The sequence below is a fragment of the Montipora foliosa genome, chromosome 8 (assembly GCF_036669935.1).
Source record: "Montipora foliosa isolate CH-2021 chromosome 8, ASM3666993v2, whole genome shotgun sequence".
Taxonomy (NCBI): Eukaryota; Metazoa; Cnidaria; class Anthozoa; order Scleractinia; family Acroporidae; genus Montipora; species Montipora foliosa.
The window spans coordinates 48,006,896-48,023,607 of NC_090876.1; the positions used below are offsets into that span (position 1 = coordinate 48,006,896).

Consider the following 16,712-nt stretch of genomic DNA (forward strand, 5'->3'; position numbering starts at 1 on the left):
GGCCACATGTAATCCACCTTTTACCACCTGTTGAATGAGGTAAACAGCTAAAACAATCCTGCAGGATTAGAATTTCTTTAGTCCGATTCTCACTGAATATAAATCGTACTTGTTTGCTTAGAATCAATGAATTCTACCCAGCCTATTGTTTTGACTATTTTTTTTTTGTACCGTCATTGTAAATTGCTCTCCTTAGCTGTGATCACCTTAACAGGCTTCATTGCTCAAAAGTTGATAGTTGATCATGATTTACCTCTCAGTCTGTGTTACATGCTGTAAAGGACTTGCATGCAAGATCATACTAGACACAAACTTCGGGTTCGAAATCCGAAATTCCGCCTCAACCAATAACTTACCTTATCTTCAAAGATCCCACCACGCTTTGTGTCAGTTGTTCCTTGCAAAAGAACTCTCCGCAGTTCAAAATATATATACCACCACATATGCTCTTCATGTTTACATCCTCTGCGGGTTTATTACGAACCCACAAAATACCTAGCTCCCATTTGGCATGATTGATCAATTGGCAAAGCCCTGCCGTGGTTTCAAATCTCGGTCAAACCTTAGCATTTACCCATGCCTTTCGTTACTGCCGACGTAAGGTACCTTAAATGAGCCTAGATACATTGTTTAAAAGCTGATAATTTCTTTTTTTAGTTAAATCAAGCCAAGGATCAAAGAAATGCGCTCCAGCTTGTGCAGTAACGTGCGGACCATCTTGCCCACCACCATGCTGTCCCCCACCACCACCCCCACCGTGCCCACCTCCCTGTCCTCCTCCGTGTCCACCACCCTGCCCACCCCCACCACCTCCATGTCCTCCGCCGTGTCCACCACCCCCTCCCCCATGTCCACCACCTTGTGTAACACACAGCGTGCAACATAGTCACAGCTCTTCCTGGGCACCAGCTCCCCCTCCACCTTGCCCACCTCCTTGCTCTCCACCATCTCCCCCTCAGTCCGTGCAGCACATCCACCATGTAACGCATCACCACGTCATGCCTCCACCACCTCCTCCACCACCCCCACCATGTCCTCCTCCCTGCCACACTGCTAGCGTCGTACACCACGCTACCCACCAATGGGCCCCTGCCCCGCCACCACCCTGCCCACCACCCTGTTCACCGCCTGGTCCACCCCAGAGGATCCACCACGTCCACCAGGTCGTTCACCACGTCGTCCACCCACCACCACCTCCTCCTCCTCCTCCACCATGTCCGCCTCCCTGCCCGCCGCCATGTCCCCCACCTTGCCCGCCACCCTGCCCACCACCCTGCCCTCCTCCTCCCCCTCCCCCGTGCCCACCTCCGTGTGCTACCAGCTGTGCTCCTCCTTGCCCAGTTGCCTGCTGCAAAAAGAACAAGGTGACCGTGGAGGACGCCTCCGGAAGCGCTCAGTCAGAGGATGAAAGCAAAGAGGAGGAGAAGGAGATTGAAGCCGTGAAGCAGGAGGATAAGGAGGAAGAGAAGACGGAAGACACAAAAGTCGCAGAGAAGACCGAGGGAAAACTAGAGGACACAAAGGAAGAATCTAAGGAAGAGAAGAGCGAAGACACAAAAGTAATTAAAGAAGAGAAGAAAGAGGAAAAAAAGATAGAATCGAAAGAAGACAAGGACGACAGCGATGATGACGAGTAACGTTTCCAGGCTGTATAGATAGGCTCCATTACAGTGTATGTTACACGACGTCATTAGCGCCCAGAACCACGCGCACGCGGTGCGAACGTAGAACGCAAGCTCGTATGACTGGGAATAGATGCGTATTCGCCATACTAGTCGGTCGATGTGACGTTATGTTTCGAGAACAGTTGTACATGTCCTTATTGGTATTTAATTAAAGTTGAGATGTTTTAAACTAACAGTTGCAGTTGTTGCTGGCTTTGTGACGAGATCTTTCTACAGAGCGTGAAGACGTTTGAGTATGTCCGACTAAGAATTTGAAAATGATTTGTTTTCCAGAAGTTGCTTCTTGAATTAGGCATTCCAAGAGCTTTACCACAGTTTCCAGGAGTTGAAAAAATGTTAAACCAAGCTTTACAAAATACAATTTTTTAAAGAGTAGCTTTTAGCCAGAAATTGAATTGGTATTTGGCAGAGGGTAACAAAGTATAGTTTTGGTCAGTTGCAACTAAATTTAGCCAAATGAATGAATATGAACCCATGCAATTATGTCTGGCAGACAAAAAGAATGAAATATTTAAAATCATTTTTCATTCATTTCTAATTAATGGCCATGTGATCATTTTGGTCAAATCTCGCAAATGGAATAATTTGCACGTGGCTTAAACGAACAGATCTGGAAAAATAATGCTCGAAAATTAAAAGTACTTTCAACTCCAAGAAAGAGAAAGAAGTGCGCATGTTTGGTGAAGGGGAACGCTCTTGTTTGCCGAGGACCAAAGCAATTATGCCTACGCGTAGTGAAGATCCGGACAGCATTAATTAAAATTTAAACTTAGCTTGTACGCCCCACACTCTGGGAAGAGTAAAGTAAAGTATACAACACACCACCAAAGAGATACGTCTCGTAATCACCAAATAGTTATTTACGCACGAGATCCTGTACGGTCATCATTCCTAAAACCTTTAAAAACACGCATATAAGTGATCCTCTTTCTTCAAGCAAATGCTACGACATCAATGTTTTTTCCCCCTTGGACTGCCTGGTCAAAAAGAAGCATTAATAATCCTCGTTTTCAAGGGAAGGCTGTATTAAAAACATAGGGAACATGACAGTTGGATGGCCAACGAACTTGCCTTCTTTGTTATCTCAAAGTTCCGAAATAGCAGTCTTGGTTTCAACTCTATAAAAAATCGGTTTTTGTTCCTACAGTTTTGAGTAATATCCGGCAATGTTTCAAAATTCCGTAGGTAATTCTATTGTTCGATAATTAAAGGTAAAAAAAAAAAGACTTTTCATCCTCTAACAAAGACCTTTAGGTGGCCACGTCTGGTTGTTTTGGTGACCACTTCTGCAGTTGTCTGAAAAACTAAAAAAAAAAATCCGTGATGTGCTTATTTATCCTCGTTTTTTTCGAAAAAGTATGGTTATTCAAAGATTATTAATTTATAAGGGCATCAGTTATCGTTACGTCCCAGTTCCCTACCTTTATCGATCAGCTTTGCTTGTCAAATTTTCAAACATTCAAAAAGACGGGCTCCTCGCAACAGACCATCACTACTTTCCTTAAGCATACAGTTGCTTCTCCTTGCTTCTGTCACGTGAGAAAACATTTTCCCAGACATCATAATCGTCGTCATCATCACCACCACCATCATCATCATCATCATCATCGTCGTCGTCGTCATCGTCATCGTCATCGTCATCGTCATCGTCGTCGTCGTCGTCATCGTCATCGTTATCGTCATCATCATCATCATCATCATCACCATCACCACCATCATCGTCATCACCATCATCACCATCACCAACATCATCATCATCATCATTATCGCCCTTTTCACTACGGTTACGAGCCTGCTGCTGATTACCTAACATTAATTTAATTTCCAATTTCAATTTTATTAAATTTTGCCAAATAGCAATAAAATTTACAATTAAAGATTGAAAGTATGATAATATATATGACGAGAAAACCTAACAAAACTAGCCTAAGGGGGCTTATACAGGGTTAGGTTTCCTCCCAAAACAGAAAGAGTTCAGTACCAATATCGAGCAAGATGTTTAGGTGAGACACCATAGTTGGATCAAAGAGAACTGAAATTTAAAAAAAAACGGAAGAAGCTAATAGTTGTTGATTAAGAAATTAGAGTTGGGTTATTTTTAGTTTCGGAACTAAGGGTATTGAAACATTTAGGGCCTTGAAAGGATATAGAAAACTGCGTTATGTTTGTCCTGCAGAATGGCAGGCCAAAAAGGAAGCGTGCCTTGTGCTATAACTATAACTATAAATATTACTATTAACAGAGAACATGAAAAGAGTCAAATATCGAAGGGACATTACCAGCAGTAAAAGAGTACATAAATTTACCTAGTTGTAATACGTGAAAACCGTACTTTTGTAAATATTGGATCTGTATGAGCATCACGCTAACCGGTCATGCTTATTATCCTTATCGCCCGCTTTTGTAATATTATTATTAACCTTAATTAATTTTTAAAATCTATGATTTCAGATGTCTAGGTTTACTTAGCAATTAGCCTTGTGGTTTTGTTCATGGAACTCCTTGCCACTTCATTAATGTCGTAAAGACGCGCAAGAATGAGTAGACAAATTTAAACGTCATCGTCGTAATTCTCATCCTTACAATTTACCCTGAGCCTGAACTACATTATATGTAAAACTACCGACTCGACAAACTCTAAGCCGGGACCACGAAACCGAGGATTACGCCCTAGAATCCTCTCATTTCTTTGAACTACGAGCGAATTCTTTAATATCCACCACTGACAAGGCATGACTGAGAGAATCAGTGAGAGAAGAAAAATACAGAGACCCCATTTCTACGTGATTAACATTTTTGAGGCGTCGAAGAAAAGAGGACACTCTTTACTCGCCTCATGAAGAAACTGAATTTTTATCATAATCTCATTCTGATATCTTTGTCTGTTATCTGTAGTGCTAACCATAAGGCGGAACACACAAAAAAACCAACCCTATTTTGGCCGGTCAGTATAGGCCAGACAGGCTTTCGAACTCTCTACGGGGGCATGATTTGTTTAATGAATGAGAACCATTAGAGCTCGAAAATGATCCACAAACTGGCTTTGTGTTAAGAAAAGCCGCGTTCAGAGTCGATGCTTAAAAGGGTCGTTAATTTTCTCTTTGTAGAAACCAGTTACCATTCAATTAACAAACAAACAAACAGACGCGATATCATTTTAAATAGGCTGACAACGGTATTAAAAACACGAAGAAAAAATTCGTTCGCAGTGTAAATGAAGCGACAATAGGTCATAAAGATCTAGGCAAGGACAGCTACACTTGTGGCTATCCTTGCGATATTTGCAAAAATTGGGAAAGATCTTTCATCTGAAATTTACGATGATGTAACGGCTCAATGCACATCACAAACGGGTACCAACTCAGTGTTTGACAAAATTGTCAGGAAAATAACCAGGTGCCAAATGAAAACAATGGTTTTCTCTTCTTAAGCCCCACGAATTCAACAACAAAGAACAATCGATAATGACATTCAGAGAGCTTCGCATTTAGGCAGGGAAAACGAGGAGGGTGAATTGTGCGGATTCTTATGGGGAGCTAACACGCAGGCCCTCTAAAAGAACTGTGCGTGCGCCGCTAAATTTGAAATTGACGCAATGACGTCGATGACTTCATGTTTAAGTCATTGGGACTGGTACGAGCACCCATACATGTGACATGAAATCAACCAAAACTATGAATTACTTATAATCTTTCTTCAAATCCGGTGATCCGTAGTCATCGACAGCCAATCAGAGTCGAGCTCATCGGCTGAGACCAGTTGACGGTCAAACGCCGACATAATTGATAAGATCCGCTATTGGCGCTCATATCTCAGCGCAACGGTGTAGATCGTTTTTAAGCTCGTCCTAAGAGGTAAGTTCAATCGATCATTTCTATTTATAACCACCAAACAAGAAGGATCGTAATTTGAAGCGGAGTATTGCCACTGCTTTTCTCTTTCCAAGCCATCGCGTAAGTTTAATGCCCCTGTGTGAAAGGACAGTCACCTAATGTGCGATGTTCTGAGTTCGGATGAGTACTTCAATTCTGCCCGAGCGAAAACCTTCGCGGTCGTTATCGCTCATAGATTTGTTCTTTAAATTATCATTTGTACCTCTCAACATTATTTCAAAGAAATTTATCCTATTTATTCTAGTCATAGAAAATGGCCCGCTTGGTTGTCCTTCTCTTAGCCGCTGTTGTGTGCGTTAGCGCAAAATCTCTTAAAGGTAAGCTAGTTTTCTTACGTTATCTTATAATTTCTACACGAGTATTTCTTCTCGATTTTACCGTTGCCTTTGATGATGTTCGCAAAGGATTAACACAATCTGGAGCGAAATATCTGCGCAAAATCTTCACTTAAAAATCGTAGCAAGTTAATATTTCATGCTTGTGTAAGTAAAGTCTTACTTTGGAATCTCAAAATTATCCTTCCGAGAAACTTAACACAATAGTAACTCCATGATTTCCCTTTATTAGTTTCACACAGCACTTTACCGTTTCACTTCTATTAAAGCTATTTCAACGGAAGCCGTAAGATAGCTCAAAAATTCATAAACAATATTACAAAACCCGTAGTTTTTGTTGGAGCGCATTTAAACTCTGAGCAATCCAAAATAACGCCGGATCCGTGTTTCGCTGGTTGATTTCGATGGCTATGCAACAGAAAGAAATTTCACGTTTACTGAAAAAAAAGTGCGCCTGCTACAGCCTTTTTAAAAATGATTACTTGAGAGAATATTTGACTTGAAGTTGTTAAAGAATTCTCACAACGATTTGTTTCAAAATTTAGTTACTGTTGATTGTTTCCGATAAATTATGGCCACCTAAAAAAAGAGTTGCATTTGTTGCTGCTTTGGTATCTTAAATGCAACGTTTCCTTCTGCTGTTTGCATTGTCATTGAAATGTTAACGGTTGTTCACTAATCTGATACCGTATAGTTAGGAGTAGACTTTCATGAGGTCACAGATTGTCAATACATTCAACTTCTATGGCTATTATTTTGGAGCCTATATCCACGTCGCATTCTCTTGGCCTAAATCTTTTCGCCTTATAGCAAGTCAATAAAGAATTTTACGTGGTGACATACCGTCATCTTCAGGCTAGTGACTCAGTACTACTGTATTCATTAATAAGTTCTTTTTTGTCCCAACAGAAAAAAGAGGCGCCCTCCCTTGTGGATACAGCTGCACAGCTCCAATGTGTGCTCCAACCTGCCCAAGCTACTGCTGCGCTCCGCCTCCACCACCCCCTCCCCCACCACAACAGATCCACCATACTACCCACATCCATCACCATCACATTCACCACATGTCTCCCCAGGCACCCGCCCCGCCAGCTCCACCCGCGCCAGCTCCTCCACCAGCCACCGTCCAAAGCCAACAGCATGTGTGGGAGTATGTTCCACCTCCACCACCCTGCCCCTGCCCAGTTCCAGCTCCTCCCCCGGTTGTTGTCGCTGCACCTCCCCCACCCCCATGTCCACCACCGTGTATGGTGCCTGCCCCAGTCTGTCCCCCAGCTTGCCCACCAGTGTGCTGCAAGAAGAGATCAGGGTAGACCCTCAGACGTGTACATACCAGAGGACTGTGACAGCGATGAACAAGTTGTTGTATATGGGATTGTTTTGTGGTCTGTCGTTACGATGTTGGCTGTGAACACTGCCACGGAAAAAACAACCGAAGGGAAAATATGAAACCGTTAACTTTGACGTATAAGTAACATCTATGAACGGACATTTTTTTTGTAGAATATTATCGCGTTCTAGTGACACGTTTATGTGTGATAGCTTATTGTTCCCATCGGAAATTAATAAATTCAATAAATGGTTGTCAATGAAAACTCTTTGGAGTGTTCAATGTGTCCATACAAACCTTGCGCGCCATAAATACCCGCATTGCACGGCAGTAGACATAAAAACCCTCTACGTTGTGTCTTTTTAGCAGGACTATTTCCACTTCCGCAATTAAGTTGCTACCGAAATAATAGGCCCAACAAGGCACTGACTGAGCAAACTGATCTGGCAAGCCATTATTTCCAAGTTCTCCTGATAAAAACACCTTTTTAAGTAGTAAGTGACTGAAGGTAACCAACGACCAAACAGACATCCCTCCCTCTTTGCCCCCCCCCCCCCCCCCCCCCAAAAAAAAAACGTAATCGTGGAGCAATTTATTTTGGCTCCTTACAAAAAATCGCTCTTTGGTATAATTGATACACCGTCATCATGCGGCTGTTAAATTCCAAACCTCTCGGGTAACAATCCCAGGAAAGGCAAAACCTTTTCTATTATTCTATTTTAAGAAAGACCCTTCGACATAGCCTGTTCCTGAAATCGATTTACTGAAGGATCAAAGACTAGGAATGGATTCTCGTTGATATGCTTATACACCATGCGCCGTCTTGTCGATCTTGTCGTAAACTTGGAGACAAGGTTCTGCAACCAATAATCCTTTGCATAAGCGTTACATTGCAAAGTAAAAACCAAACTGTCTTATCGAGACTGAGTTTTGGCTAACTGCTTACGAGCAAATCAAGAACTTTGCACTTGGAAGACACGCCTGCCCCTGTAGTTTTAGCCACGAAAAAACTACTTTCGGCTCAAATTTGTTTAAAAACTCAAACTGGGTAACCCGAGCCTCAGATCAGGAGTTGGATTGATTTCCTGTTAAGAGTATAGTTTAGACTTGAAATTCAAATAGTGCTTTAGGTTTGTATCAACTTAAGAATGAAATTTTGTCATACAGATTAGGCTGTCATTTCGCGTTTGTCCTTGCCACCACCGCGTCTCTTGCTGTCTTGTGTGTGCGTGAACGAAAAGTGTGTGTTGCAAGACTGTCAATCATTATTCAATCCACCGAGACCAGGGCAATACGGAGATCGTTACGGGTGAGCAAATTGTAACATCAAAAATCGCGTAGGTAAGAAACGCCCATAAAGAACATAACACCCTCGGTATGGATATGATAACGATTTTTTACAATGGCTTGCACATAACTGCCTAACTAGTATTAAGTGATACACGCAGTTGTTTCATGAATTGATTGTTTGTCTTATCCACGGTCTATGATGGAAAACAAGAGCAGGTTTCACTCTTCTACAGGTTGCTTTCATATTTTTCACGCAAACACCCAGTATGTGACAAAAAACTATTATGAAAGAATTGAATATGGAATAGTTGAGAAACGTCAAATGGTCTGGGGCAGCCCACCGGTAAAGCGTGAAAAATTAATCGCCAGTCGTCCAAACTATCGCCCCGTCTCCAAACACCAAATTCATTGGATTACGTAGTGGCAAGAACCCGTGGTGTAATGCATGACTGCACTAGCGCGAACCAATCATATTCCAGTAGGCCAGCGGGTAGCGAGAACGATTAACGCATCGAAAGGTCTTCCATTTAAAGCAAACTAGCGATTTCTTGATCGTGTTGCCCAAGAATTCAGGGATTTGAGGATTTCCTGAGAGAAAGGTATGACCTCTTTTTTATATACACTTTAATACGATATTGATCATTTAAGTAAGGCTCATCTATATAATACGGCTCTTTTTGCCCGTAGGGAAAATGATCTTTTAATTCCTTTCATATTTGATTGGATAAACAAGCCTCTCGAGTTATCGGTCTTTTGCTTGGCCGTCTTTGTTCGTTCATTAAAGTACTATTTGACTTTTGTTGTCAAACGAAGAAATCTCAGAAGGCAATTTCTAGCTTTGAGTGAAGTACGTATATAGCTCAAGACATGACGGACATTACATGAACATCGAAAACGCACTACCATCTCTAGATTTGAGCTTGTGTAATGTGTAAGCTTTTCTTTAGAAAGCTTTGCTTTCACATGTTGTAGTAAGACAAGCTGGTTTTTTTATTTACAAATTACAATGTTTTTACTTCCAGAATTATCATTAGTATTGACGAACGTGTAATTGTCAATTTCGGAAGTTCATGACCTTCTTGTTGTATTTCAGGCAACATGGACAAGCGAATTCTTCTATTTCTAATTGTTCTGGTAGCCATCTCTGTTGAGGCTAAGAAGAAGATATTAAAAAAGAAACTTAACCAGCTTAAAGGTGAGGAAATTCGTTATTAGAAAGTAGGGAATATTGGATCATTTATAATACTGAAATTATTAATAGGCGGAACATGGCTGACGAAGCTTTTGGAGCTTCTCCTTTAGAGCGGACAAACAGGGCGTCCTTAGTTATATAATCTACAATAGATATATAAATTAAATAGAACTGCCTCGAAAGCCACGAAAAATGGACAAAAATAGTTCCAGGTTTTATTAAAGGGACAAAGACCAGTCTCGTGGGATGATTCGTAAAAACTCCATCACATGAAGTAATGTCTTCTCATTCGTTTCACGGTAGATGTGTTGTCTGGCCATAAATTCGCGTTGGATCAACAATACAGACATATTGAAAGTAGAGAAGCACATCAAACCAATAAACTCCGAGGTGAAACGGATAAAAGATCACCGATGTGTCAGATGATCTCGTCCCAATAATGTTAGCAGGTTACGCTGGGGGTACCAGCTTGTGAGTGCAAAAACATAAACGGGTGTTTAAATTCATGGACAGCGACTGAACACTATATTGCCAACGAAACTGTATGTTGCAAAACGGGTTTTCTAAGGTGTATGTTTTGGTATGAACCTCGAAAAGACCGAGCTAACTTTCCTTCACAAGATTTCACGGATACAAAATTGGACTACTTGCCCATGATACCTGCATGTTATATTAAGTTATGTTTGTTGTGTTCATAACATCGTCTTCATTGGAGGTTTACTGAAAGACAAACGGTTACCGCGACACAAACATCTTAATTTATCGTCCGGTTCGGAGCGAAAAGAGGGCCGTTTTGAAGGCTGGAAATTTCCTATTGTAGCTAAGTTTATACCAAAATAATAATAATCGCTCGATGTTCTTTCAGAGAGAAATATCAAATACCAAAATTTGTCTCTAACGTTAGAGGACGAAAAAATGTTGTTGGCAAAAATAATTATTCACGTCACTGCAACCAACTCGCGATCTCCAAGTTTCTTCAGGATTTAAGGACGGTGCCTACTAATTCAAAGGTATTTTTGCGCGGTTTATGAATAAGCGAGAAAAGCAGATCTTAACCGCAAGTGTCATTGAAATCCATTAACCAACAATATTTGCCGTAAAAAGCTTTAAATTACAAAGCAATGTACGGCGTTCTTTTCCAAATTGAAGCTTAATTATCTTTGAAAAATGCATGGTTACCTCCAATTTTCTTTTTGGATACCAAGAGCACTTGCTAAGATCTGCTTTCTCCGCATAGCTTTAAACCGCACAAAAATATCCCTGCATTAGTAAGCACCACCGATAGGAAACCCGAGTAGCTCGAGATGCGCAAAACGTATGCGCAATAACAATAGTAGGCACCGTCCTTAAACAGGATAGTGCAGTAACTAGACAGGAAAAACAACTGTCATAACCGGCGTGAAAGTTCAGACAAAAAATTAAAAAAGCCTATCGTTGGATGTTCAGATCCTTCACATCTTCAATTTGGCCGTTTCACGACGTTTTTAGGACGAAAACGGCAAACTGTGTGGAGCTTAGGCACGCAACGTTTTGAGACACGGATGGTAACCGGAAGAGAGCTGTTATATATTTTTAACTTGTCTTGGCAATATTTATTACTATGCAATGGTTTCCCTAGATCGATTTTGATTGGCAATATTAAAGTACGCAGCTAATTCTTGCCCTGTTTCTCTTACGTCATACCTACAGACAATAGATTTTATATATGTAGAATTGACGTCATACCTACAGACAATAGTTTTATGCATGCAGAAGTGACGTCACCTAATACACTAACCAGCAGTTTGATCAGTTTTGTCATGGTGGAGCTCAGCTCAGGAATATGCATAATAAAACAATTATTGGTTACGTTTTTCACATGATAGCGATAATTATCAAGGCCTCGATCAGTTTGTGTAATCCGCCTCAGCCTTCGGCTTCCGCAGATAACACGAACTTTGGCCTTGATAATTATCGCTATCATACTCAACGTCAACCAATAATTGTTAATTGCTACGCATCACTTCACTGTACATGAGTACTGTACAGTTTGATGGCAATATGTCTTCCGAGTTCGGAGTCAAGAGCGGTGTCAAGCAGGGCTGTGTTCTTGCCTTCTTCGCCTTGCTCTTAAAACACGCCTTTAAGTTGACAAGAGATGGTGTGTATCTCCACTCCAGATCCGATGTCCGCCTCTTCAACATCTCAAGGCTCCGTACCAAGACCAAGTCCAGGAAAGTCACAATTAGAGACCTGTTGTTTGCAGATGATGCAGTCTTGGTATCTCAAACAGCAAGACGGGCTCCAGAGACTACTGGACAGGTTCTCAGACCCTTGCGACCTTTTTCGGTCTCACAATCAGCCGAAAGAAGACCAAGGTCATGGGACAAGGATCATCATCTCCGCCTTAAACAACAGTCAACGGTGAAGAACTGGAAGTTGTCCACCAGTTTCAGTACCTGGGCTCCACTACCACCGACATCCTATCTCTGGATGTGGAGGTCAGCAAGCGCATCGGCGAGGCATCAACAACACTCTCCAAACTGACAAAGAGAGTATGGGTAAATAAACACCTCAAAATTCCCACCAAAATCACTGTGTGCAAAGGATCAGTACTCTACTATATGGTAGCAAATCTTGGACTGCATACTCCACACAAGAACGGGAACTCCAGGTGTTCCATCTGAGGTGCCTTCGTTGGATCCTTGGAATTACATGGCAGGATAAGGTGCGTAACAACGTTGTCCTCTCAAAAGCAGGCATCCTGTCCATGTTCACACTTCTACGTAAGCGTCGTCTACGCTGGCTGCGCCATGTTCGCAGGATGGAGGATGGACGCGTCCCTAAGGATCTTCTATACGGGGAACTTACCAACGGGGCAAGGCGCATTGGCCGCTCCCAGCTACGCTTTAAGCATGTATGCATGCGTGACATGAAAGTACGCAACATTGACACCACGTCATGGGAAGCCCTTGCAGACGACAGAAATCTGTGTGGAAGAAGCGAGTATCACAAGGACTAAAAAGTGGAGAGGCTGTCATCTGTGACAAAAACGACGAAAGATGGGCCAGAAAAATAGCCTGTCAACAGCAGGACCATCCAGTTGCACGGCCTGTATCTGTTTTTATATGCCAGGGCTGCAGCAGAGACTGCAAATCTAGGATTGGCCTCTAAAACCATTTAAGACGATGCCTCTCAGCAAACTCTCACGGCGCTATTTCATAGTCGAAATCAACTGATGAATGCCAACAACTTCACTGTTGAAGACGATTAGTTTAAAAATCTGGGAGAGACTATAATCCTGGCACGCAGAATGTTCACTTCCGGTTTCCGTCCGTGGTTCAAAAACGTTCCGTGCTTAAGCTCCCTATTGTATTTTGTTTAGTACTCCCATTGTCCTCTGTATTTCTTGCATTCATCGACGTCGTCGTTGCTTAAGCCCCAAGTCACCAACCCATTAGCGTCTGCTGGATGTCATAAAACCATAATCATCCTTTCATTTGAACTTATTTCACTCTTTTTAGACCTTCAGTCAATCGCATGGACTTCTTACTAACAGTACATTTTTCAGCGTGACTTTCGGCATAAACGTGAATTCAGAATTTTCTTTTATGCCTCAAGAATTCACACTCAAATTCCAAAAAGCTTTTAGAAATATCTCATCGGTGGAACGTTTAATGAAAGATAACAAACCGTTTTTTGATGTCTTTCAGGAGCCAAGAAGTGTGCCTATGGCTGCCCAGCTGCTTGCCCTTGCCAACCAACCTGCTGTCCACCGCCACCTCCCCCACCACCTCCCCCTCCTCCTCCATGCTGTCCTCCTCCCCCACCTCCTCCTCCCCCTCCCATAGCAACAAGTAGCCAAGCAAACCTGATCCATCATCACTTCCATCCGGCTCCTCCTCCCCCTCCACCTCCACCACCAGCTCCTTGCCCACCACCATGCCACTTTGGTCACACCGTGCACCATCACGTATATCACGCTAGCCCACCAGGTCCTCCCCCTGCCCCTATGCCCTCTCCTCCTCCAATCTCTACTGAATCTCATCAACATGTCTTCATCCATCACACTCATCCAGCTCCTCCACCACCACCTCCCCCACCACCAGCACCATGCCCACCACCTTGCCACACTGTCCAGACAGTGCACGTACAACAACACCACTTCCCACCACCACCCTGTCCACCACCTTGTCCACCACCCTGTCCACCCCCTTGCCCACCACCCTGTCCACCCCCATGTCCACCACCATGCCCCCCGCCCTGCCCCCCTCCACCACCGCCTCCCTGCCCTCCTCCATGCCCCCCAACTTGCACTCCACCATGTAGTGCTTGCTGCAAGAAAGCCCAACTAGAAAACAAGAAGGCCGGAAAGAAACAAGACAAGGCAAAGAAACAGTAAATCTAACCTGAACAAGGACAATTGCATCATGGCCGGATGATGCTTCAAGCCACGTTTCAGCTAAAGGTTATTGATTTCACGTTTCTAAAAGTTAGGAGGCGTGGATTGACTAGACTGAAACATGTTTTTAAAACTTAGAACACTCACTGATATCAGTTGCTGACGAGTTCGAATTCAGAGAAAAATTCTTTGTAAATAAGGATTGCTAAGCAGTGTGATGAGAAGAATCTTCGCTACAAGAAGTATAAGAATTCGAACTCTGGCGATCATTTAGTTTTCAAAGCTGTGAAACTTACCGTATTAGTTGTAATACTTACAGCTTAAAATAAACCTACGTGTCAATTAAACTGTGTAGAAAATGGGACTTGGATTCAATCTCTTTATTTATAATAGTCTCTTGAAAAACTTCAGTTTGAAAATCTGTCAAAGAAATGGTTGGTTTCAAACAGTAGCCGAAAGTCGAAAGGAAAGTTCTAATCCTTCCTTGAAAATACTCCAGAAAGATGAACCTACACTAGGAATTCTTCAAATCTATAGTACATTTTTGATATATGAACTTGAAGCAACACCCTAGGCCTTCGAATAAACATACCAAAAATGACATCAAAGTTTATAAACTGGCTTCATTAACATAATTCCACAATTTACAATAATTTACAATTATTTACTACAGCGAGAACAATTCAGAATAATTTAGAACTGCATTGCTGGCAAGTACTTCGACTACTGCTTTACACAAACTTTATTAACTTTTTTATCTGGGACCTCTTTTTAGGCAATAATTTTTAAGCTTAAGCTGAAGTCAAAGGCAAGCTCTCGAAGGAAAATCGAGTCTGTACTGCAAGGTGTTATGAAAACTACAAATGTAAGACCCTCGAAAACTAAGACCTAAGACCCCTGGGTCTTAGTTTTCGTACTACGAAAGCTAAGACCCCTTGTAAACAGTGGAAATTACGGGAAAAAAACCCGGGAAAACTTACCGCTAGTCAGAGATTTGGACGTTGGATGTTGCTGGCATTTTAAGACACAATACCATGACACGCTTGAATGCTGTCTGACAGAAACAGAAACAGTAACATTCGTCAATGCTTCTCAATTTTGGATATAGCAAAATGGTATTATAGTCAGACAGACCAAAGGGTGGATAGATATCAACAAACTGTTTATCATAAGCCTGAGACATGTTTGCGATGATAAGATTGAGTATTTGACTTCCTCTTGTAGGTTTCTGGACTAACTGTTTTAATCTAAACTGGTTTAGCAAACAATTGACTTTAAGAGTAAGTAGAATTAAGAGTAAGTAAGTAGAATAGCTAGTGTGCACTGACAAAATCATACCGTTAGTGGTTAGAACCAAAGCGTTAACAGACTGGGTTTCTCTTCATTCAAAAGACCCTATCCTTAGTTTCCATGCCAATAAGTAAACATCGACACGACATTCACCTTTAAATCGAAACTGACCAAACAATTACTTTTAACTTAATTTTATCAATTTAGGAAAACACATAATTTAGATTTGTATTAGTTAATTGCTTATTTATTCTTATTTATATATCAATTATTGTTCTTTGTATTTTTTATTTAACTTGTAACTGAAAAACCCTCTTTAGGGAGTTGCAATAAAGTATGTATGTATGTATTCACATGACATTCAAGTGTGTCGTGGCGTTGTGTCTGTTTAAAATTATACCATGTATGGAAACAACAACCAGCGCCCAAATCTCTGACTAGCGGTAAGTTTTCCTAGGTTTCTTTCCCATAATTTCCACTGTTTACAAGGGGTCTTAATTCTTGCAGTACGAAAACTGAGACCCTAGTCTTAGTTTTCGACCTATGAAAGCTGAGACCAAACTGATGAGGGGTGTTATTAAAGACCCTTGAAAACTAAGGCCTAAGAAGTAAGACTAGGGTCTTAGTTTTCGTAGTACAAAAAATACGACCCCTAGTAAACAGTAGAATTTACAGGAAAGGAACCCCGGAAAACTTAACGCCAGTCAGGGATTTGGGCGCTAGATTTTGTCTACACGGTTTAATTTAAACAGACTCAATGCCATGACACACTTGCATGTTGTGTGACAGAAAATCGTCTATGATTACTTATTGGCTTCGAAACTAAAGATAGGGTCTAACGAATAACGAGAAACTCAGTCTGTTAAGTTAACCCTTTGATTGTAACCATTAAAAATGAGATGCACGAATTGATATTCTGTCAGTACACATTTGTTATTCTACTTCCATTGCAAACAAGTCCACCATTTAGCCGTACGTCACGCAAACAATATACGGATGCTCTAGATGGTCAATCTTATTATTATGTCTGATTAGGGGAGAAGTCTTAGTTTTCGTACTACGAATGCTAAGACCCGGTCTTAGTTTTCGTAGTCTTAGATCTTATGTCTTAGTCTTCAATAGTTTTCGTAACACGCAAGTGACGAGGAGTTGTTTGCGAACTCGAACATACAAATAATACACCACTGACCTTTTCCTCTCGTCGTTGCCTTCTTCAAATTCTAGACATCAGGATTTCTTCCTTTGTGGTTCAAAATTACGTTATCCTTCACTGAGCTTTGAAACGCCGAGATTCGAACAGAGTCTGCCACCATTTT

The 16,712-nt window shown here is 41.7% G+C and overlaps 3 protein-coding genes and 1 long non-coding RNA gene across 5 annotated transcripts in view; 3 read left to right on the forward strand and 1 right to left on the reverse strand.

The window, feature by feature from the left end:
• Window positions 1–1,858, forward strand: part of LOC138012988 (uncharacterized) — a 2,763-nt gene extending 905 nt beyond the window's left edge. The window contains exon 3 of the mRNA XM_068859942.1: window positions 658–1,858. Coding sequence (XP_068716043.1) covers window positions 658–1,637 — 980 coding nt within the window. The 3' untranslated portion in view covers window positions 1,638–1,858. The remainder of the gene's footprint in view (window positions 1–657) is intronic.
• Window positions 1–16,712, reverse strand: part of LOC137967836 (uncharacterized) — a 32,489-nt gene extending 15,777 nt beyond the window's left edge. The window contains exons 1-2 of the long non-coding RNA XR_011116588.1: window positions 16,586–16,712; window positions 15,087–15,160 (exon numbers count right to left, since the gene is read on the reverse strand). This is a non-coding gene — a long non-coding RNA (uncharacterized lncRNA). The remainder of the gene's footprint in view (window positions 1–15,086; window positions 15,161–16,585) is intronic.
• LOC138013269 (uncharacterized) lies at window positions 5,454–7,508 on the forward strand. Of its 2 annotated transcripts, none has more exons than XM_068860292.1 (3): window positions 5,454–5,539; window positions 5,823–5,895; window positions 6,823–7,508. In XM_068860292.1, exons 2-3 carry the CDS (start codon window positions 5,832–5,834, stop codon window positions 7,224–7,226), a joined length of 468 nt encoding a protein of 155 aa, XP_068716393.1. In that variant the 5' UTR covers window positions 5,454–5,539; window positions 5,823–5,831; the 3' UTR covers window positions 7,227–7,508. The 2 variants fall into 2 exon arrangements, with proteins under 2 accessions (XP_068716393.1, XP_068716394.1); XM_068860293.1 differs by having other exon boundaries at window positions 5,515–5,638.
• Window positions 9,018–14,470, forward strand: LOC138013134 (uncharacterized). Its single transcript, XM_068860126.1, has 3 exons — window positions 9,018–9,132; window positions 9,627–9,728; window positions 13,418–14,470. The coding sequence occupies exons 2-3, from the start codon at window positions 9,632–9,634 to the stop codon at window positions 14,104–14,106; spliced, it is 786 nt and encodes a 261-aa protein (XP_068716227.1). The 5' UTR covers window positions 9,018–9,132; window positions 9,627–9,631; the 3' UTR covers window positions 14,107–14,470.